Source organism: Corythoichthys intestinalis, chromosome 5 (assembly GCF_030265065.1).
Source record: "Corythoichthys intestinalis isolate RoL2023-P3 chromosome 5, ASM3026506v1, whole genome shotgun sequence".
In the NCBI taxonomy this organism is placed as follows: Eukaryota; Metazoa; Chordata; class Actinopteri; order Syngnathiformes; family Syngnathidae; genus Corythoichthys; species Corythoichthys intestinalis.
This window is the reverse complement of record NC_080399.1, coordinates 39,844,801-39,867,084: the sequence shown is the minus strand read 5'-3', so window position 1 is coordinate 39,867,084 and position 22,284 is coordinate 39,844,801. Positions and strand designations below refer to the sequence as shown.

General features: G+C 40.0%; 2 protein-coding genes across 3 annotated transcripts; both read right to left on the bottom strand.

The window, feature by feature from the left end:
• Positions 1-2,905: 2,905 nt before the first annotated feature.
• On the bottom strand, positions 2,906-9,116 carry LOC130916374 (probable polypeptide N-acetylgalactosaminyltransferase 8). The gene is made up of 10 exons (XM_057837059.1): positions 8,612-9,116; positions 7,737-7,903; positions 7,475-7,658; positions 7,203-7,400; positions 5,465-5,579; positions 5,200-5,385; positions 4,954-5,091; positions 4,744-4,839; positions 3,142-3,309; positions 2,906-3,046 (listed from the first exon to the last, which is right to left on the bottom strand). Exons 1-10 carry the CDS (start codon positions 8,953-8,955, stop codon positions 2,912-2,914), a joined length of 1,731 nt encoding a protein of 576 aa, XP_057693042.1. The 5' UTR covers positions 8,956-9,116; the 3' UTR covers positions 2,906-2,911.
• Positions 9,117-14,012: 4,896 nt separating this feature from the next.
• ndufa9a (NADH:ubiquinone oxidoreductase subunit A9a) lies at positions 14,013-20,402 on the bottom strand. 2 transcript variants are annotated; one of them, XM_057835715.1, is made up of 11 exons: positions 20,245-20,402; positions 16,072-16,224; positions 15,799-15,896; positions 15,645-15,736; positions 15,414-15,555; positions 15,226-15,328; positions 15,087-15,157; positions 14,905-14,981; positions 14,648-14,743; positions 14,381-14,447; positions 14,013-14,306 (listed from the first exon to the last, which is right to left on the bottom strand). In XM_057835715.1, the coding sequence occupies exons 1-11, from the start codon at positions 20,297-20,299 to the stop codon at positions 14,136-14,138; spliced, it is 1,125 nt and encodes a 374-aa protein (XP_057691698.1). In that variant the 5' UTR covers positions 20,300-20,402; the 3' UTR covers positions 14,013-14,135. The 2 variants fall into 2 exon arrangements, with proteins under 2 accessions (XP_057691698.1, XP_057691697.1); XM_057835714.1 differs by having other exon boundaries at positions 16,072-16,248; positions 20,245-20,343.
• Positions 20,403-22,284: the final 1,882 nt, after the last annotated feature.

Below are 22,284 nucleotides of genomic sequence, written 5' to 3'. Positions count from 1 at the left end.
TCTCTTTAAATTATACATAATCAAACCAAAATATAAGTTTCTGTAAAGTGACGTTTTTTTGTTTTTCAGCCATCAGTATTCAAAATCAAAATTGGCACATCCCTTGTTGAGAGTCAATTCACCTCTGCTCATGCTCATCAACTTTCATCTCTCCTTCACCTCTTTCTACACTCTGCTGCACTACTTTGTCTGGACAAAAATGGGGATACAGTGATCCGTCGTTTTTCGCGGTTAATGGGGACCAGAACCCACCGCAGAGTCGTGTGTGTTTATGACGGAAAACATAGACAAGACTGAAAAAGCAGTTTCTGCTCTTGCACTCCTCTTTAAAAGAAACTGCTGTAGTTTTAAGCCAAAATAACTGTTGTGTTTGATAGAACAATATGTTTATATGCTGCCATAGCAGATTCATGGCGCATTAAGCCTCCGACTATTTTTAATTTGCCCGTTTTACCCTGAAAACCCCCGTTTACAGACGTCGTGCAACCGCTTTTGCTTCAACCCAGCCATAAAACGAAGGTAATTATATATATTATTCAAAATGTCTATCATTTTTAGCTTAGAATCATTAATTGATGTCTCATATTTCGTTTAAAAAAAAAAAAAAAAAAAGACTTTTAAAAATTATTCACTCACATATTTTAAACTTTTAAACAAATTATGTGACAATGATAAAAATGGCATCTGTGAAAAAGTTACGGATATCTACCTCATAACTATCGCTTTATTGTTTTTTGTTTTTTTTTTAATACCGTCGCATTTTCTCCAATATCTTAGATGATAAATAATCGATCCAAACAAAGAAAATTTGGGAAAAAAAAAATGTTTAAAAGGGTAAATTTTTGAAAAAGAAAATCTCGACCACTGCTTGATGTCTGCGATTTCTGCATAGCGACCCTTGTTATATTACCATGTTTCACTCATAAAATCCCCCAAAAATCCAGCTGTGGCCATTCACAGCTGTGTTTTGACACTCAGTGATACATGCTACATGGAGTTTTTGGATCGAAACAAAGTAAGAATGCGATAATATCACTATAGTCATGGCGTCTGTAATTCTGCTCTAGCGGGCTCTCACTCCAGATAGGGTTTTGCTGTAATTTTTTTTTTTTTTTTTCTTAAATGCCCTCCTGTTCAAAATTTTTCTTCCCCTAGAAAATTGAGATTTTAAGCTTTCCAATGATGTATCACACATGCATATCGGACAATTTTGAAATTTGGCCAAATTGGGAGTCTCAGAGCGGAACTTCAAGTCACCTGAGTGTTTTCTGCCATATATTCTTTTTTTGGGTGTTCAATGTATTTATTCAGATTCAACATTGGAAACAGATACATATAAGACATCTTTTCCCCAAAGTATAATAACAAAATGTATATTTTAATAAATGGTTTTGAAGCACTTCAAATGTAATAATTATAATCAGTTTTAAACATGTTATCGTTCCACCGAATTATTTTCAAACAGGAATAAAGTACTGTAGTAGAAAAATACTTGGCTTTATTAAATGCTTCATTGAGTGACTCCACTCACTCCACTCCACTGCTCACTTACACCCAATAAGTTGCCACAGCAACTGTTTAACAAGTTAAACAATTATTAATGTATGCGGCGTATTTGAAGTTTGTGACTCAGGCAAGATCAGACACAAACGTCTGTCAACATCGTTAACTTTAAAAAGCAACTCCAGTGCACGGCCTGACTAACAAAGAGCAGGGAGAGGGAGCGAGAGTGAGATGACACGATCGGCTCGGAACAGCTCACCTGTTTTTCTTTAATTGAAAAAAAAATCTGCGATAGACTGTACATCACTGTATATCACTGTAACTGTTATGCAATTAATCAGTGTTTCTCAACTGGTAGGTTATGACCTAAAACTGGTTTATGGTGCCTAAGTGGGTTACCTAGCTTACCTCTCTCAGTCCTCCTTGCTTATTTATCCTTGCTGCGAGCAAATAACTTCCATTTGCAAGAGTAATGCTGTTTGAGTCATATGGAAATAGAAAATAAGGCATGTTATATTGTTTCGGATTACAGGAACTGCAGTAACAAATAAAATGCTTGTAAAACAGCGGGAAATTATGAGCACACATACAAATTTGTTAGGGGTTATATCCCAAAGCTAGGCAATTAATTCATACAGATTGATTCTATTCATTTTGGTCAGATAAACAAATACTGTAGCAATAAATAGCATCAGTATTGACACAGTTCAAATACCACATGTCATTTTCATACAATATTAGACAAAGCTCTTGAGAGCCTCTCACTCAAATCACATTTAATTGTCGAGATATTCATAGCCAGTAAGCTAAAAGACAGCAAGTAACCTGCTACTTCAATTTGTGACCAGAATAGTTTACCGCAGTTAACTGCCTGATAGTAAAGAGTGAAGTTGAACCATTTAAGTTCACAATTCATGGGAATAGGCGACCAAACAAACATCAACACAGAGGTACGAACAACAAGGATGGGCAGTTTATTTGGCACTAACCTGTAAAGCAGGTGGGAAGATGTAATTTGCACCGTCCATGGTCCATGGACGTTAGATCACGGGCAACATTAAAATGTAACACAATAAACCAGAGTAGTGTATATTCATAGGCATTGTATTTCCTGTAGTCTTTCTGAATGTTTCTACTGGGCCGATTTAATGGAACAGTATAATGATATCCTGAAATGATGGCTTTTAAGTTTTGGTGTGCCACCTCAAGATTTTAAGTGTCCCCATCTAGGCACCCCTGTTAAAGATGGAGACACTACTGATTTGATGGATATACAGTAGCTGCCCACACTCCTTATCTACACCCCTGGATATTGTTCAAGATATGATCCAATGACAGATGGACATTTATGGAAACAAGTAACTTTAATCATAAAAAAAAAAAAAAATACAACAACAGAAGTGTCAAATTAGAGTGTGGGAACGAGGTGCTCTATGGTCCAACTCTGTCCTGTGCACTGCTGAATGATAAGCACATAGTCAGAGTTTAGTCCCTCACTGATCTCAAAACATCTCTTTGTTGCTCGGTTTTGTATCCCTCTGCCCTGTAAATAGTGGTACAAAGTCAAGTTGTATGACAAAGCAGCAGAGGTGAAAGAAAATTTTGCTTTTTTTAAGTCACTGACACTAATTATGATACCTGTTGAAAGTCCCATTCCATGTGTTTCTGGTTCTGTTTAGCCAACTGACAGTCGAGCAAGGTCGGGGTGTTGCTGGTATCTGGATCAACCAGGCAGCGGTTTTGGTTATAACTGTGAGATTTGATGCCACCAATGAAGATTTCCCCATTTCGGTTGTAGTAGCAAAGCTGGTAACAAAAAATAAATCTTATGTTGTAGTGCCTCTCTAGCAGTGTTGTTAATAATGGCGTTAGAATATAACAGCATTACTAACAGTGTTATTTTCTTCAGTAGTGAGTAATCTAATTAATTACTTTTCTCATCTTGGCAACGCAGTTACCGTTACTGAGGCGGGAAAGTCGTGCGTTACTATGCGTTACGATGTTGGTTGACTGACTTCAGAAAAGTCTGGAAAAAGACGGACTCATGGAGACGAGAGAGAGCAGAGCAGGAGTGGGGAGGAGGCAAGGGAGTGTGACGCCGTTGCACATATACAGAACTTGATGCAAATGACAGACAAGGCGGCATTAGCAACATATATAATAAAGAACTAAGATGCGTTAGTAAACAGCCGCCATCTTAAAACAGTAGACTTCTCATGAATGCTCTGTTGTAGAGAACCTTCCTAGCTAACCTAAGTCACTTTTTATCTAAAATGCTCCTAAATTGGCAAAATTGAACTTAAATCTATCTTTAAATGATGAAACAGTTTTATAACTTAAACATGTCGAAAATAGATGGAAGGGAACTAATGCAATAACGGGAGCAATTTTAACAACTAACAGTTGATTCACAACATTAAATGACTTCCACACATAGCAAAGGTTGTTTAGTTCTCGCAATATCCGCAATACCCCTGTGTCTAGTTAAGTTTAGGGTAAGGGTAAAGAATTGGCCTCGGGCCAATTGTCCCAAAAACCCTTTTAACTTCAGATTGTGTGACCTGTTTTTTTTTTTTTTTTTTTAAGAAAAAAAAAACCATGAAAATTATCACCAGTTACTTTGTCAAGTAACTAATTACTCTTACATTCAGGTAACTGAGTTACTAACGCAACTACTCTTTGGGAGATGTAATTGATTAATTTTTAAAAGTAAGATTAACAACACTGCTCTCTAGTATTTTTTTAAAAAACGTATTTTATCCAGAAGCCAGTTTTTCCCCACCATTTCCTTCACTGCTCAACAGGGTTAAGAAAGGTCCAAAACCTTCCAAGTAACAACTCGCAGTAAAATAAGGATGAGAGCAACACTCACCAGTGAACTTTCATCCAATAAATGAACCTGATTGACTGTTTGAGAGCTATATCTTCGCACCGCTGGTTGAAATTACCCAAATCAGATTTTTTTTTCACCTTTATCCGAATTGACTAAGACACTTTTTTGATCGCACTGAAACAGATAATACCAAACTCGATGAGGTTTCTGTTAAAAAAAAAAAAAAAAAACAGCACCCAACTGCAATGAACTGATTGACCTTGTAAAACACCAGCTTGGAGAGAAGGTGTCATCTTGTTTGGTTGGAATGAAATCCTGCACCCAGTGCGGGTCAATGTGAGATACTTTGGAGACGGCTGCTGTAAAGTGTAATTTTTGATGCTTAGGAATGGGCTCATTAAATTTACCTGTGGTTGTTGAAAGTGGCACTCATAAAGGATGGGGATGCTTCCTGGTACAGCTCCTTGATCTACACACATGTTGCTCAGAAGACTGTTCCTCATCTTTTAGAAGAAAGGTTGCAATAGGTGACCCAGGTGATTGACCTTATTAAAACTTAAACTTCGGAACACTTTTTGTAGGACTTCAGTAAACATAAAAATGAAGGAGTTGCTCACCACTCCATATCCTATGACGTTATCCCACGTGGCCAAACTTGGGTATATATTGTCAAGGTACCACTTGAAAGGTTTACACTGTAACTTTTCCCGGAGCTTCTTCCTATCTGAGACGTCACCAATATCGATTCCATGATCCTGCATGCCAGGGAAGCTTGTAAATGAATGCAATACACCATGTTGACTTCCTATTTAACAAACTATGCCAGGGTATGTGAACCTCTGAGCCCAACTTCATGTATCAACCTGAAAAGGAAGATTCCAAGCGATCACAACATTTTTCTTGTATTCATCCATCCAGGTTTCCGCCACCCTCAAGGCATTCCTTCTGATCATTGGAGTGAGGTCCAGCGCATACGGTTTATGCGACCGCTCAATATGACCTATCCTGGAACAAGGCACCACCTCCACACTTCCTCCACACAACCAAACCTGACCAGCCAACACAGATGTCAAACTGAACAATATTCTTCAATTTGCCGCTTCATTGCTTTCAGGAGCGTATACTCACATGAATTCCAAGTTCGATGTTTTCGCCACCGTAAACGGTCATGCCGCCATCGAGTCCTCCAATTTCTCCGAGAAATTCTCTGTGTGCTGCGAATATTCCCATCAAGGAAGGACTCCTGTGAATAAACCTCTCAATAAATAAATTCTCAACGGTAATATGGGACATGAAGCATAATTTTGATCTATTTACAGTGGGGCAAATAAGTATTCAGTCAACCACCAATTGTGCAAGTTCTCCTACTGGAAAAGATTAGAGAGGCATCTAATTGTCAACATGGGTAAACCACAACCATGAGAAACAGAATGTGGGGGGGAAAAAAAACAGAAAATCACATTGTTTGATTTTTAAAGAATTTATTTGCAAATCGTGGTGGAAAATAAGTATTTGGTCAATACCAAAAGTTCATCTCAATACTTTGTTATGTACCCTTTGTTGGCAATAACGGAGGCCAAACGTTTTCTGTCACTCTTCGCTTGGTGTAAAGAAATCAACTGTGGGAGCAATTATTAGAAAATGGAAGACATACAAGACCACTGATAATCTCCCTCGATCTGGGGCTCCATGCAAGATCACACCCTGTGGCGTCAAAATGATAACAAGAACGGTGAGCAAAAATCCCAGAACCACACGGGGAGACCTAGTGAATGACCTACACAGAGCTGGGACCACAGACCAAGGCTACTATCAGTAACACAATGCGCCGCCAGGGACTCAAATCCTGCACTGCCAGACGTGTCCCCCGGCTGAAGCCAGAATACGTCCAGGCCCGTCTGCGGTTCGCTAGAGAGCATTTGGATGATCCAGAAGAGGACTGGGAGAATGTGTTATGGTCAGATAAAACCAAAATAGAACTTTTTGGTAGAAACACAGGTTCTCGTGTCTGGAGGAGAAAGAATACTGAATTGCATCCAAAGAACACCATACCCACTATGAAGCATGGGGGTGGAAACATCATGCTTTGGGGCTGTTTTTCTGCAAAGGGACCAGGACGACTGATCTGTGTAAAGGAAAGAATGAATGGGTCCATCCATCAGCAAGGGCATTGAAGATGAGACGTGGCTTTCAGCATGACAATGATCCCAAACACACAGCCAGGGCAACAAAGGAGTGGCTTCGTAAGAAGCATTTCAAGGTCCTGGAGTGGCCTAGCCAGTCTCCAGATCTCAACCCCATAGAAAATCTGTGGAGGGAGTTGAAAGCCTGTGTTGCCCAACGACAGCCCCAAAACATCACTGCTCTAGAGGAGATCTGCATGGAGGAATGGGCCAAAATACCAGCAACAGTGTGTGAAAAGCTTATGAGGAGTTACAGAAAACATTTGGCCTCCGTTATTGCCAACAAAGGGTACATAACAAAGTACTGAGATTAACTTTTGGTATTGACCAAATACTTATTTTCCACCATGATTTGCAAATAAATTCTTTAAAAATCAAACAATGTGATTTTCTGTTTTTTTCCCACATTCTGTCTCTCATGGCTGAATTTTAGCCATGTTGACAATTACAGGCCTCTCTAATATTTTCAAGTGGGAGAACTTGCGCAATTAGTGGTTGACTAAATACTTATTTGCCCTACTGTATGTTCCTATAAAAGAATGAAAAGATTGGACCACTTTGAATGTACAAAAAGCAGTTCAACTAAGTTGTTCGCAAGCAAGGCTGGGGCGCGGTTCACCACTTTGAGTATAACTGAGTGAGCAAATAGTATATGTTTTAAGAAAATTTACTGTTTTGCTTACTTCCCAGGTTGCGATTCATCGTTCGCCTTCCACCACTCTGCGTTGAAGGACTCGTACATGCACCATAGTGGCCAATCAAAGCCATGTGCGGAGGGGATGTATTTTTCGATGTGAAGGTCATCAAAATGGATTTTATCGAATACGGGTGACACCACCACTGTCCTGTCAGCTTTGATCCGCGCGAGCAGAGGTTCTGCCCTGGTAAGGATAACAAATTATAAGTGAACGCTACCCTTTGGTACACTTTCCACTGAAAAGAAAAACATGCACACCAGCCTTGTGTGACTTCTATATGAGCATCCAAAATAGCCACAACTTCTGCTGTGGCATGTTCCCAACCCGAGATCCGTGACTGTGACAGACCCATTTGACGATGATGTCGTACTTTCTTTATCAGTCCTGGTTTGTCTATGTGGATCTCATCAATGTAGTCTTGTAATGGTCTTCCTAGGTCATCTGAAAGTGAAGAAATTTAAATTTGTGTTTTTTCTGTATGTTAACATGATCGGACAGCAGAATGCAAATCCAACTCACTGTAAGTACTGTAGTCATCCACTAGAATGATTTCCTTGAGGAGATGCTTTGGAGTATGTGACATGATACTTTTGATGGCTCGTTTAATGACCGAAAGAGCTTCATTTAGGTAGATGAGCACCACACTCATGCTGGGAAGGTCTTCGGGATATGTCATTGCCAGACATCTGAACAAAGATAGACATTTGGACACACTTTAAGGTATACCAAGACAATGTAATCTGTCAAAATGTCTCTGTTGAAACATCGCAATCAAAATTTCTCATGAAAAAGTCTGTTTTACATGTTCAGATGCTAATATTTCATCCGATTAGAGCACAAGTACCAAACATGCTTGAGGGAAAGATCCAGCCTACCACATCATTTTGTGTGTGGCCCGCAAAAGCAAGTCATGTCCCTCGAAAACAGCTTTCTTACTAAAATACCAAAAATTACAGATTGATGTAGCTTTTAAAAATGTTCATTAGAACCTCCCATTCCAAATGGATTGGATGTCTATCGCCGTCAATAGACACCAATGAGTTAATTATTAAATAATATTAAAGCAGATTCAACAGTAGGAAGGTAATTGTACTGTTTCCGTAGTTTTAGTGTTGTATAAATGGTAATATACCAAAGTTACCATGTGTTCAATGTAAAAGCAGTTCATTTTTAGATCAGATCTGGTTTGTCAAATAACAATGTCAAAAATGTATGAAACTATAACTAGAATGTGGCCTGTGACAAAAATAAGTTCCACATCTTAGAATAGAGTCATTTCTTGTACTTATGAGTTGATTCTGAAAAAAAATTCTGGATCTGCATAAAATTCCAATTTTAAACCTCCGGATTTAGTTCCAATATTAGTCCATTAAAATGAAGATTGAGTAAATCACCTGGTATCTCTCATGTCTGGCAGTTTACGGTCAATTGGTAACTGATTACTATGGAACACGTTGTAGCCGTAAATCTGAAAGAGAGATTCTGCCTCCTTCTGCTCTTTTTCCGAAAGGCCCTCTCCCCACTTGGCAAACAGTAGGGAGTCTGGATAGAACTTGGGCACTGGGACCTTTGTCTTGTGTTGGCCCACATTAGGATCAAATTTGCTCACGCTGCTTTTGTGAACATGTGATTCTTCCAACAGCCTTTCTTTAGGACCAGACAGACGGGAGAGGGAAAATACAACTTCTTTAGGTAATGGAGGAGTGTTAAACAAATAAAAATGTACACAGAAGAACATCAAGTAATCCAAATTCAATGTTAAGGCAATTGAATGTTTCGTTCACTTGTCAAAGTAATTTGAAGTTGCTGTAACCAGACTTTGAACTCACTCAGACTATGAAGCGTCTGTTCAATGCTGTCCAGTCTTCTTGCCACCTTGTCATCTATAATAATTCCCTCAGGAAGTGAAGTACGCGCTTTCAAATGTCTGCTCATGAAAATGACGATGTACATTGAGACGGCAATGATGAGGACTCCAACTAGTCTGGCCCGACACACATGGTTCTTCATTTTGCTTTCTACTGTGTGTGCAGTGCATGGATTTACAACTTGATAAGCACTTATCTTCAAGGGACGGTCAAATTTCTCTTAACCCCACGCCCATTCTGGCCACTACCTTTACCAGCTCCCTTCTTCAGGTAGGCGCTATGAAGCAACGGATACTAAAACAGGACTATCATTTTCACATTGTTGCCCCACTGTCTGTGGATGTACATTACGGTGCATAATGGCGGTTGATCAGTATTCTATACATTTGTCACTATATATTGAGGAGCAAATGCATCAGTTGCACTTCAGGTCACATATATTGTTGGACATCTCTCTCATTTGCAAGTTGCGCAGCTGTCATCGAAAGAACCTTTGCATGTCTACTATTCTTATAAGGCTAAATAGCTCTCTTAACGTATTTGGTCAATAAATATAATTCTGATTCAAAGAACCGTTGCTACTTAAGCTTAAATAGCTGAATACTCATAATAAATATGTAAATAATAATATAATATGTTAATAAAAGTACTGAAGCTTAAGTGCTTCAGTATTTTAATAAACTCTTAGAAAAAAACATTTATAAAACTTTGTCAAATAGTCTCAGTTCCATTCCTAAAGCTGTATACAAAGTTCACCAACAGTCATCTTGTACAGAAAAGTACAACATACAAATAAGGTAAAAGAAAAACCAACAGGGCAATAGAAAATACCTGGCTTGAACATCATATGAAATAGAAGAAGTGACCGACAGCCATAGGTTAGAATGAATCACTGATGTTAGAGTAAACAGTACAAACGGTATGTTTGGAGTTGGGATTTTTTATGAATATCATACAGACTACTCCAGCACGTCTAATACATAGGCGGAGACTTTTGGGACGTGGGGGGCACAACGTTTAGATGACTCCGAAAGGCACTGTCAGCAATAAAATTAACTTACGAGAATATATATAATACATATGAAAGTGAGCGTTTTTTTTTTGTTTCCCATAATTCTTGAGGGGAATTCTAAATCAGGCTGCTTAGGACAGCTATACTTTTCGCCAAGATCGTCATCCACTGAATATGGTACGCCCGCCGGTGTCATACCAATGTAGTTACCTCCGTCAAAAATTGTATCCCCTGGGCAAAGCCACTGCGCTGCATTGATTTGCTTGATTTCCGTGTTTTGGTGCTTTAGTTATCTAAGAGGTTTTAAAACATGGCCCATTCATCAAAAATAAATAAATAAATAAATAAATAAATTCTGTCGTATAACGTAACATTTGTACTGAATGTAAAAAAGGCAATGTTTTACTGTTTTATTCGTAGGATGACCTATAACTGTTATTACTGTAATTCAAGTGCTGTATGGAGTTTCTCCAGTTTAATAAACGTCGATGTCCAAAATATATAACTGTGGTTCTTCTCTGGCTTCAACTGATTGTTTAAGTCGACATAACTCATAACTAATGTGTGTATGCGCTCCTGTGGCCAGGGGATACAGTTTTTGACGGGGATAACTACATTGGCAAGACACCGTTGGTGGCGGTGTTGTACAATTAGCATCTTCAGTGGGGCAAATTCAAACTCCGCTCACCATTTTGGCAGTGCTCTCTAGCGTTTCATTGTCCATATTTTCAATCCTTGGTTCTTGCTCAGCAGTTGTTGTCGCTTTTGAAAGCTTAGGTTTGAAAAAATAACGTATTTCCATCATAAGCGGATTTTAAGGGGACAGGCCCCCCTGGTGGCCGAAAAGTGTCATTGCATGTAATTGATTTTCCTATATATGTAAAAGTTATAAAGCAATAAAACTGCAACAAAAATGAATGAAATGAACAAAAAAAAACATTTTTATAATGGTTTAAAATTATTTTTCGAGCACCTTAGAAAGTAATTTGCTTTGCACATAATTTAAAATATACACTCACCGGCCACTTTATTAGGTACACCTGTCCAACTGCTCGTTAACACTTAATTTCTAATCAGCCAATCACATGGCGGCAACTCAGTGCATTTAAGACAATCTCCTGCAATTCAAACCGAGCATCAGTATGGGGAAGAAAGGTGATTTGAGTGATTTTGAACGTGGCATGGTTGTTGGTGCCAGAAGGGCTGGTCTGAGTATTTGAGAAACTGCTGATCTACTGGCATTTTCGCGCACAACCATCTCTAGGGTTTACAGATAATGATCCGAAAAAGAAAAAATATCCAGTGAGCGGCAGTTCTGTGGGCGGAAATGCCTTGTTGATGCCAGAGGTCAGAGGAGAATGGCCAGACTGGTTCGAGCTGATAGAAAGGCAACAGTCATTCAAATAACCACCCGTTACAACCAAGGTAGACAGAAGAGCATCTCTGAACGCACAGTACGTCGAACTCTTAGGCAAATGGGCTACAGCAGCAGACCACGCCGGGTGCCACTCCTTTCAGCTAAGAACAGGAAACTGAAGCTACAATTTGCACAAGCTCATCGAAATTGGACAATAGAAGATTGGAAAAACGTTGCCTGGTCTGATGAGTCTCGATTTCTGCTGCGACATTCGGATGGTAGGGTCAGAATTTGGCGTCAACAACATGAAAGCATGGATCCATCCTGCCTTGTATCAACGGTTCAGGCTGGTGGTGGTGGTGTAATGGTGTGGGGAATATTTTCTTGGCACTCTTTGGGCCCCTTGGTACCAATTGAGCATCATTGGAATGCCACAGCCTACCTGAGTATTGTTGCTGACCATGTCCATCCCTTTATGACCACAATGTACCCAACTTCTGATGGCTACTTACATCAGGATAATGCACCATGTCATAAAGCTGGAATCATCTCAGAATGGTTTCTTGAACATGACAATGAGTTCACTGTACTCAAATGGCCTCCACAGTCACCAGATCTCAATCCAATAGAGCATCTTTGGGATGTGGTGGAACGGGAGATTCGCATCATGGATGTGCAGTTGACAAATCTGCACCAACTGTGTGATGCCATTATGTCAATATGGACCAAACTCTCTGTGGAATGCTTCCAGCACCTTTTTGAATCTATGCCACGAAGAATTGAGGCAGTTCTGAGGGCAAAAGGGGATCCAACCAGTTACTAGCATGGTGTACCTAATTAAGTGGCCAGTGAGTGTATACACATAATAGAGATTTTTTTTTTTTTTTTTTAATGATTTTTTTTCTTTGATTGAAAATATATTTTTTTGATTGAAGGAACTTTTTGGGGGATTGAATGATTTACATGCAAATGTCCTAATCATAATATGGCCCAAACACAAAAAGGATTGCTTCAATCAAAGAAAAGTTTTTCAATGAAAAATTGTGTTCATATGCAAATTTTTCAATCTCAAATATTTTTTCGCATTCAAAAACTTTTTTTCTATGATTGAAATTTTTCTTGAATTGAATTGAAGCAACTTTTTTTTGACTGAATAATAAAGACACAAATCTACCTCCATATGGTTCCATCCAGGGGATACAATTTTTGACTGGGGTAACTACATTGGCACAACACCGGATGGCGTACCAAATTCAATGGATGACGATCTTGGCAAAAAGTATTGCCTAAGCAGCCTGATTTAGAATTCCCCTCAAGAATGATGGGAAACAAAAAACGCTCATTGTCAACTTACTGTTTTAATTATTCTTGTAAGTTAATTTTATTGCTGACACTGTGTTTTGGGGTCATCAACATGTTGTGCCCCCCGTGCCCCAAAAGCCAAACTCCGCCTATGATATCCATCTTGCCTCTTCAGTCCTCGGGTGGTTTTGGCTAAGCAGCGCAAATGACCGTCTAAGGTGCTAGTCACATGATCTCTTTGAAAAATAATTTTGACCTATTACAAAAATATCTTTTTTTGTTCATTTCATTCATTTTTGTTGTTTTATTGCTTTACAAATTTTATAGACAAAATTTGACTAGAAAACTCTTAATTTTAAAATCATCTATAGGAAAGTCAATTACATGCAATGACACTTTCGGCCACCAAGGGGGCCTGGCACCCCCTTAAACTAAAACGTATGAGCGTCTAAGCGTATTAATTAAAGCGTATGGTCTAATTTGTCTGGCAATTACACCGCACGACTTGCTTCTACTGAATGAGGAAGTGGGTGTTTCTCACGTCAAACTTTATAACTCCAACAGATTAAAAAAAAAAAATCTTGGAACCCAGATTTTACAGACTAAATAACAGTGTGGCAGGATCAGAGAAAATTGAAGTGTGTTGGGTACAAATCCGTCTTTTTATTTTCAGTGGAACACGAAGGCAATATTTATGGAAAAGAAATGGAAATTAAATCTACATAATAGTACATGATAAACAATAATTTAAAATATTTTTTCCCACTTTTTTTCCTTTTGATGTGTTGGTCTGTCCTGTTTTGGTTTGTTGTCGTTCAAAGACAGTGGGTGCAAGAGTGTTTGCTTTTGAAAAACTAAGTGAAAAATCTACCAGATAGTGCTTTACAAAGGTGACCATCCATTACGTATTTACATATTATTTCTCAATTTTTAAAAATAGTCGTTGATGTAATTTTATCAGGTCTGCAAGACAGTTTGATCTGAATATGGGCAGAGCGTCATTTTTAAAGCTATATTAGTCCATTTTGTGTGTTTCTGCAAACAGCCGGATTTTTGCGTTGCTGAGTGGATTGAATTTAAATATTTAAACTCTTTGCTTTTCTTGGCCATTGGTGAGCGGGTGTGTTTGATATTAAGTCTTTGTAATGAGACCCTGCGTGGCGGTGTAACATCGTTAATTTGAAAGCTGTTCATTTGCAGAACATTTTGACTTAAAAAGTGATTGGAATCAACTCATAAATAGATAAATGACAAACATGACACATTTTGAACCAGTGGAAACGAGGTCACCTTTAATGATAACATCTTTTTCTTTATTATTTACATACAGAATTTAATTCAGGCATTCTGAAGTGACACTGACACTATGATTCAATATTTTAGTAGTTGACGGTTTTGGCTGGCTTTGTTGCATCCAGATCAGCTTCCAGAAAACGGAATCGGCGGTGGCGACGCAGAATCTCAATTGCCCTTTGCTCTACGGTGGAAGGAGTAATACCAAGGTCCTCCAGACCGGGAAGTCCTGGGTACTTCATGTCAGTTAAGTGAAACTGAAAAATAAAAATATTTTTGTGAAGCTAGAAAGATTAACTGAGAGCTTTAATTCTTTGTTCCAAGGTCTTACCCTTTCTACTTTGTCAGGGGTTGTCCAAGGCTCAAAAGGGTTAAGTGCAAAAATTCGAGCAGCAAGGCTGAAAAGGCAAATAAAAGCGCAGGAGTGGATTATTATAGTGTTACAAAGTGGGGTAAACGTGGGCTTGTAGGGGAAAATTTGGAGGAGTCACGACAAACAATTGAGATCTTAAAAATCTTTAAAACAAATCATCATATGCTCTACATAAAGTGTCATATAAAAGCAACAGAGGTTTTGTATTAAATTGCATACACTTACTGAAAGATTGGGCGGGGGAGGGGATAGGCCACAAAGGGCCTGTGAGCGACGGCGTAGATGTACTCCACCAGATCGTGTAGAAGGTACCTGTTGGGACTACAAACGGCAAAAAAAAGGACACGTTCGATAATACCTCCAAGTAAATGAAGTTTACATTCATATCTACTCAAATTGCTTATGTCCAGGATTAAGGGACACATACATTGTCTTGTGTGGTTGTACCTAACAGTGCGTCCTGCAAAAACATGGTCACCTACCCGACCAGCGCGTACGTCTTGCCGTTGGCGTCCGGGTCTCTGATGGCGCTGACAATGGCCTTTGCCACGTCGGCAACCTGATCAAAAGAAACAGAACTCAACTACAGTAACTGAAAACATTGATATGAAATGGCATCTTAAATGTTTGTTAGCAAGTCCAAATGGGGGAAAAGTCATCTTACGTGAACAGGCTGCTTCACGGTCTTCTTGCCGAGGCCAATAAGTGGAATGGCTTTACCAAACCAACGCATGTCTGAGGGAATGACATAAAAGCAAGTGAAGCCTTGATTGGTACCTGGCTTTTTATGCACGGTCACTTACTTGCGTAGTAGTTGAAGAATCTGTCCTCCCTCCCAAACATTTCTGAGGGCTTCATGATGATGGCATCAGGAAATTCGTCTCTCACTGCCGTCTCTCCCACAGCCTGGGACAGACAATGGATAACCGTCAGTAGTAAAAATGCCATTTGGCACGTAACAAACTTCATTATCTCACAGCAGGTTTCTAACCTTGTTCCTCAGGTATTTGGATGAGCTGCGAATGTCGGCGTTGAGGTGAGACACGTGGATGAGCTTGGTAATGCCAGCCTCTCTGGTTGCCTTAGCAATCTGCTGAGGGATGCCAACAAAGATATCCTCAAAGCGGTAATTCCTGCAAGAAAAAAAAAGGCAAAGAAAATTAAACACGGTGTCAGTATTTAATCGTTATTAATTCAGGAATGGTGGCAGGTCAGCTCATACTTTGTTTCCCACTCTTTTCCCACAAGATTAATGACAACGTTGGAGTGCTCCAAAGCTCGTTTGATGGAGTCTTTGTTCCTGGCATCCCACTCCTATAACAAAATTCCCATGTTAGAAATCCGGCAGTATATGAAAATATTTGACACTCACGCACCATGAAAATGATTTGTCCAAGGTCCCCCATAGGCTTGAAATACATTGTGTCATACTGATCACAGCGGTGAGGGATTATGATCTGAGAGCCAATCCGACCTGAAAACCAGTAACAAGCCAAATCAAATATGTGTGTGTGTGGTCAGAAAAGATCAATAAGGTGTTAAGGTTTGGACTCTAATTCAATAAGAAGAAACGACATTTGGTTTGTTCTTTTGTTTATGTGTTAGGTTTGCTATGAGGTAAACAACATTCCATTTGCTTCTCCACTCACCCAGCCGGCTGACCACGTAACGACCCAGGAAGCCAGTAGCACCGAATACAGTGGCGGCAATGCCGCTGGACGATGAGCGGCCTCCCTTCCCTTTGGGGATGACGGCATGGTGCAGCTTCCTCTGCTGGGTTGAGCCTACGCAGGAGGCAGAAACTGCAGCAGGGGGACAGCAACTCTCTAATTAGAAAGAGGTATTTGAGATGCCAGCTAAATAGTTCACTTAAACAACAGGATCCATTTGGATTCACAATAACGTTAAAAAGTAATTTGTTAAACAATGCATTAATCATAATAATACATTTCTAGTAGAGCTGGGAATCTTTGGGCACCTACCGATTCGATTACGATTCAGAGGCTACGATTCGATTATAAAACGATTATTGATGCACCCCACTCCTTTTTTTTTATTTTATTTTTTTAAATTTGTTTTGTACATTAGTTCCAAAATTGTTCAAAAATCCTCTCAGGCTAAGCCAAACTACTATTTCAGTATCAAGTTAACATATAGCAGTAAACAAATATACAAAAATAACAGTAAATAAAAAACTCCAATCCCCATTCTATATCAGCAGCTTTAAACTACTTTCAATTAATTTAATGTTGTGAATCAACCGTTAAAGTTGTTAAAATTGCTCCTGTTATTCCATAATTTCTCTTTTGTCTACTTTCAACATGTAAAAGTTTTAAAACTATTTTAAACATAGATTCAAGTCAATATTTTACCGATTTAGGAGTATTTTAGATAAAAAGTTAATTAGGTTCGCTTGGAAGGTTCGCAACAACAGCCTTGCAGGGAAGTGTACTGCTTTAAGATGGCGGCCGTTACTAACGCCCGCATCTAGTTTTTTGTAGATGTGCTGGTAACGATACCGAAGCTATAATGCATCTAGTCCTATATAAATGATATCAACCGTAACATAATGTGGCTTGTAGCAGCTTTTCGGCAGCAGTCAGGTATGTTTTTTAAAAAAAAAATTGTTTATCTCGTGGCATGAGTTGAGCTAGAGCCGTGAGTTGAGCATTGGCGTTACCCGAGGGGCCGGGTAATGAGAAGCATGATGTTTAGCTACTCTCGCTCCGTCCCTAATTGCGTACCGAAGACCGCGCGGCGCGCTGAGTGTGTCGTACTTCTGCTTTACTTGGCATATTTCAATAATCGGAATTGGATGTTTGTGAATCGTTCTCGAATCTTCCACGGCCGAATCGCGAATAATCTAAGAATCGGAAATTTTGCACACCTCTAATTTCTAGAGCGCTTTTCAAACCACACAAAGACGCTTCAAAAGAGAGATGGAATCACAGTACCAACAAAACATAAAAAGATTAAAAGCACGATAAAGAGACGTAAAAATAACAGAGATAGGGATCATGGTGGATAAGAAAGAATGAACAGGTGTGTTTTGAGTCTGGATTTGAAAAAGTGAAAGGGTATACTGCGAAGTAGGCATGTGCCGGTATGAGATTTTGACGGCATGATAACCTTGAGCAATAATACCGCGGTTTCACGGTATTGCAATTATAGCTCCAAAATATTGAGACGTATGGGTTAAAAAAAAAAAAAAAAAATCCGGGATTTTTTCATTTTTCAGAACATATTTGCAAATTGTAACATGAATGTAATGTTAAAATAAATAGACAAAAAATTAACAAATATTCTAAATACAATTAAAATAAATAGAACTTATAGACTACCCACAGGCACAGCTGAAGTTGCTCAAGATTAGAGCATGAACAAAAATAATTGCTATAAAAAAGTAAAAACACATCTAAATAAAGTTAAAAATATTAGGTGTACGAACTTTTTTTCTTTGAGAGGGCAAAAAGCTCAAGTGAAGTTTTGCCATTTTCAGCCACAGTGTCAATTCTAGTCTGTGTGTCATACCTTTGTGTTAAAAAGACAAAGAATTCATTAGTTTTTAAGTTAAAAATCTATAAATTAGTTAAAATGTAAATATAGTTGTGTAAAGGTTTCATCTAAAAAACATTGGGAGTAAGACCTCTCCTTGTCCAGCGAACAAGCATTTGTGCTTAGGGCAAAATCATTTGTCGCAATTAGCGATCTTTGACGCTATCCTTTTCCCTTCATTTATCCTTTTCCCTTCATTCAAGCTTGTTTCTCAGCTTCTCTGGTGAGATTTATAATCTCGACGAAGTTGCTCTCCCAGCTAAGATTAGGCTAACATTCGTCTTTGTAAGTTTTTAGTCAGTTTGTATTTTGAATTAGAAAGAAAAATGTGTTTTTTGTTTTTGGCAAACTTTTTCATGGTGTTCATGGGTATGTCTTCTTCAAATTCTGTTGTGTTTGTGCTAATGAAGCTACTCACACGTGGAAAAATACTATTATACAACATTTTAAATGTATTCATTTTGTATATTTCAGTTACCATTATTTGAGACGTCCATAAATTCGAGAAAAGTACGCCTTGTATTTGGAGTGGTTTCTTTTTTGATTCGCTGACTGTCTAGCCGAATAGCATCACTGACTCAAACAGCAACAACCGGAGAGGGAGGGGGGAGCGCTGCCGCTCTAAGACATTTGCTGCATTTTTGCGACATGTAAAATAGCAAATACTGTACTACGATATGACGGAAAATTTTAGTGGTTTTGAAACTGTGACGTTTTCACGGTAAACCTTCAAACCGGTAACAGCCACATGCCTACTGCGAAGATCAGAGGGTAGGGAGTTCCAGAGCTGGGTGGCACAGTGACTTAAAGCTCTAGAACCAAAGGTGGAGAGACTGACACGGAGGACGGAAAGGTGGAGGATAGTGGAAGAGCGGCGTGGACGGGGTGGACTGTTTAAACAGAGTAGACTGCAAAACTAGGGAGGGGCCAAGCCATAGAGTGCTTTGAAGGTAATGATGAGGAATTTGTAATTGATTCTTTGTTTGACTGGAAGCCAGTGAAGTTGACGGAGGATGGGGGTGATGTGGTGTGTGCCCGAGTGATGAGGCGTGCTGCTGAGTTCTGGAGGGACTTGTTTGGGAGACCAAAAAGCAGCGAGTTACAGTAATCGAGCCGGGAGGTTATTACTAGACTACAGACGAGGGTGGAAGCGGTATGGTGGGTGAGAGAAGGGAGGAGATGAGAAATATTGCGAAGGTGGAAGTAGGCTGATCTGGTGATGCCATTGATATGTGACCGGAAGGAGAGTGTGCTGTCGAGACTGACACCCAGACTTTTAACCTGAGTAGAAGGAGTGATCGGGACATTGTTGATGGTAATGGAGAATTTATTGAAGGAGAGATCGGTACATTGTTGATGGTAATGGAGAACTTATTGACATAAGAGAGCATGGCGGTGGTTCCAACTTTGAGGACTTCTGTTGACTTCTGCTGTTGAGTAGGAGGAAGTTAGAGGAGAACCAAGCGTTAATGTCATCTAAAAAAAGGGTGAGGGAGAAGGGTGGAAGGGAGGAGGTTCGTTTTGAGGAAATGTAGAGCTGGGTGTCATCCGCGTAACAGTGGAAGTCAATGTAGTGTTTGTGGAGGATGGAACCGAGGGGGGGAATGTAAATAATAAATAGGAGACTACCCAGGACAGAACCCTGGGGCACAACATCAAAGACTGGAAGGGATTTGGATTTATGGCGGCCGAATTTGACAAATTGTCTGATGTCGGACAGGTAGGAAGTGAACCAGGAAAGGGGTGTGTAGGTGATACCAAGGGAGAACCGGTCAATTAAAAATATAGAAATAAAATTGCATTTGGTGTAAACAGTTAACTGAATTAATATAAATGAAAAGATTAATAATTGATTGATATGGACACAATACATTTCAGGGTTTGCGTATGTTAAAAAAATCAAATAAAAACTCGGTATACAAACAAGAATTTGGTAGTTACAGCAAAGCAAAATTTGTTGTTGTTTTTTTTAGCATACAGTAAGACACAACGCATACCAACTAGACAGCGATAAGGCCCTTTACGCAACGCCATAGCTCAAAACATATTTTGATGTTTCCCTGAACATAAGGTAGAATAGTGTCCTTATGTCCTGTCAAGTAGCTTTGGAGACAAAAACAGCTCAAGGTAGCACTTAGCCAGCGGTTCAATAGCAAGGTCAATTACCACGCGCGTTTGCTCACCTGTGTAAAACTATCTTATTAATCATAATTTATATTCATAAATCGATGAACACACTTATCGAGAACTACTTTGACGTTACTCACTGGAAAGCTTGGGAAGGACACCCGCAGGACGGCTAACCAGCGCGAGGGTCGCCATCTTACATCGCACTACGGAAAGCGGTGAGTCCCAAAAGAGCAATCATACAGCTATCGTTGTGACTGTAAAGAATAGTCGGCTGAATTTTAAAGTAGAATTCTTCGATGAGATAGAAGGTACGATGTAGCTGCGAGTATATTCACACCCAAATCAGTAGTTTTTCTTCAAATAAAAACGATCACAAAATTGCTGGACAATCCTGGATGAGAGCCGTGCCTACCATTCAGAAGTTTGAAACCCCAAATTTGACCTTAACTGTCTCAGGAGCAGAATACACCTATTCAAAAGTTGTTCTTATATTAACTCATTCATTGCCTGGGGCTGGGTCCCGTGGCGTGCCGTGCCGGTTGGGGGGCTGTGGCTGTGGCTCGTGGCCCGGGTGGGCGGGCGGGGGTGGGTGTAGGCGTGGGGTTGGTGATGCGTCCTCTCCTGCCATCCCTTAAGGCCGGTTGATGGGCGCGCGGGTGGCCCGGGGGACCACCCTTGGTCCCGGAGGGGGGGGGGGGGGGGGCGGTGTGGTCCTTTGCTGGGCGGCGGGAGGAGGGATGGGCTGCGCATGGCCCCCCCACCCCCCCGGCCGCTCTCCCTCCCCCCCCGGGCTGGCTGGGTGGGGGCCGTGGCCCTGGGTTGGCGCCCGCGCGGTTTCTCCGCCCGTCTGCGTGGCTGTTGCGCGCCCGGTGGGGCTTGCGTGCTGCTGGATGTGGTAGGGCATGCTCGGGTTGGGGGTTCCGGTGCCGGGATTGGCGATGCGGCGGCGTAGGGTTGGTCGCCAACGGGCTTACACTCATAAGAGATTCACACGATTACTGGGTTCTAGATCACAGAACTGATTTGTGTACACTCTACCCCTTTCAATCACTTAGCTTATAGTCTTATAGACACCCCCGCCCCCATTCTCCTCTTTCACTGGCCAATAGGCCCCCACATGGTGTAAACCGGAAATACATCTCGCTGACGATAGCACCAGCATATTAGTAACTAGTTTAGATGTTCAATGTATTTCTTGTTGTTGTTTGTGTATGTGTTTCTTTTCTTTCTTCTCTTGTATTTCTTTTCTTCTGTCCCCCCATAATCCCTTCCTGTTCGCTGCTTTGTCATAATAAAAAGGTATTTTGAATGATCACAATGGGAGTATGTCAGACTCTCAATGTGAAACATTAAAACTGTTCAGAATCCGGGCACTTAGACTTCCATTCTCTGTGTCAAACAGCTGAACAGGACAGGTTTAAAAAAAAAAAAAAAAAAAAAAAAAAAAAAAAAAAAACATTCATTGCCGGCCCAAGTCACAGAGTACTTATGTGTTTTGATGGTTAACAGTGGAGCGGGAAGTGGGGTTCTGCAGCACCCCCTGGTGTTGAAAAAAAAAAAAAAAAGAATTGGTAGATTATTTTTGTGAAAAATAAATAATTTTTTTTTTTGTTAATAACATGGTCGCCACCTGACACCTTGCTTGCTACCGGGCCACGTTGAATAAGGCGGAATGATTTGGATTGATAATGATTTTCTTTTCTTTATAAAAACCCTGAAATTTTCTATAATTCAATTCGATGTCGAAAATAAAGATGATTATGGTGACAGTTCTGTAAAACTACACATCCGTGTCGTTAGGCCTATTTTAGGGGGGCTAAAATAATCTCAACCCCCTGCCAAAATTATTGGTGTTGTTTTATTATGTTATATGTGTGTGTGTGTGTGTATAAAAGTAGTTATTTCAAATCAATAATCATGCAACCTGTCATTATCAATTTAAATATGATCATAAATCTGTCAGTTTCCAACCACTGGTAAAGCGCCCCATCAGTGCGTACTTATCCAATCCATTCCACTTGTTCTTATAGAGAATGCCCACATCACTAAAAATCCAGTCCTAGTTTTCCCTGTGACTTGCTCGTACCGGTGTTGTGCCGAAAAATAGCCACCCCGCGTGAAATGTCCCCCCCCTGACGGGAACGCTTATTTATAACGCTTTATTGAGGTGAAAACAT

Bases quoted from the DNA above. Each gene is read 5' to 3' on its own strand.
- LOC130916374 (XM_057837059.1), bottom strand. From the start codon at position 8,955: ATGTTCTTCTGTGTACATTTTTATTTGTTTAACACTCCTCCATTACCT. The intron at 5,386-5,464 runs GTGAGTATACGC...TTGGCTGGTCAG, and splicing joins ACATCGAACTTGGAATTCAT to GTTTGGTTGTGTGGAGGAAG. The intron at 4,840-4,953 runs GTGAGCAACTCC...TTCTTCTAAAAG, and splicing joins ACGTCATAGGATATGGAGTG to ATGAGGAACAGTCTTCTGAG.
- ndufa9a (XM_057835714.1), bottom strand. From the start codon at position 20,299: ATGGCGACCCTCGCGCTGGTTAGCCGTCCTGCGGGTGTCCTTCCCAAG. The intron at 15,897-16,071 runs GTGAGTGGAGAA...ACTGGTTTTCAG, and splicing joins TTACGTGGTCAGCCGGCTGG to GTCGGATTGGCTCTCAGATC. The intron at 14,982-15,086 runs GTAAGATGACTT...TCTTTTGATCAG, and splicing joins CCGTGAAGCAGCCTGTTCAC to GTTGCCGACGTGGCAAAGGC.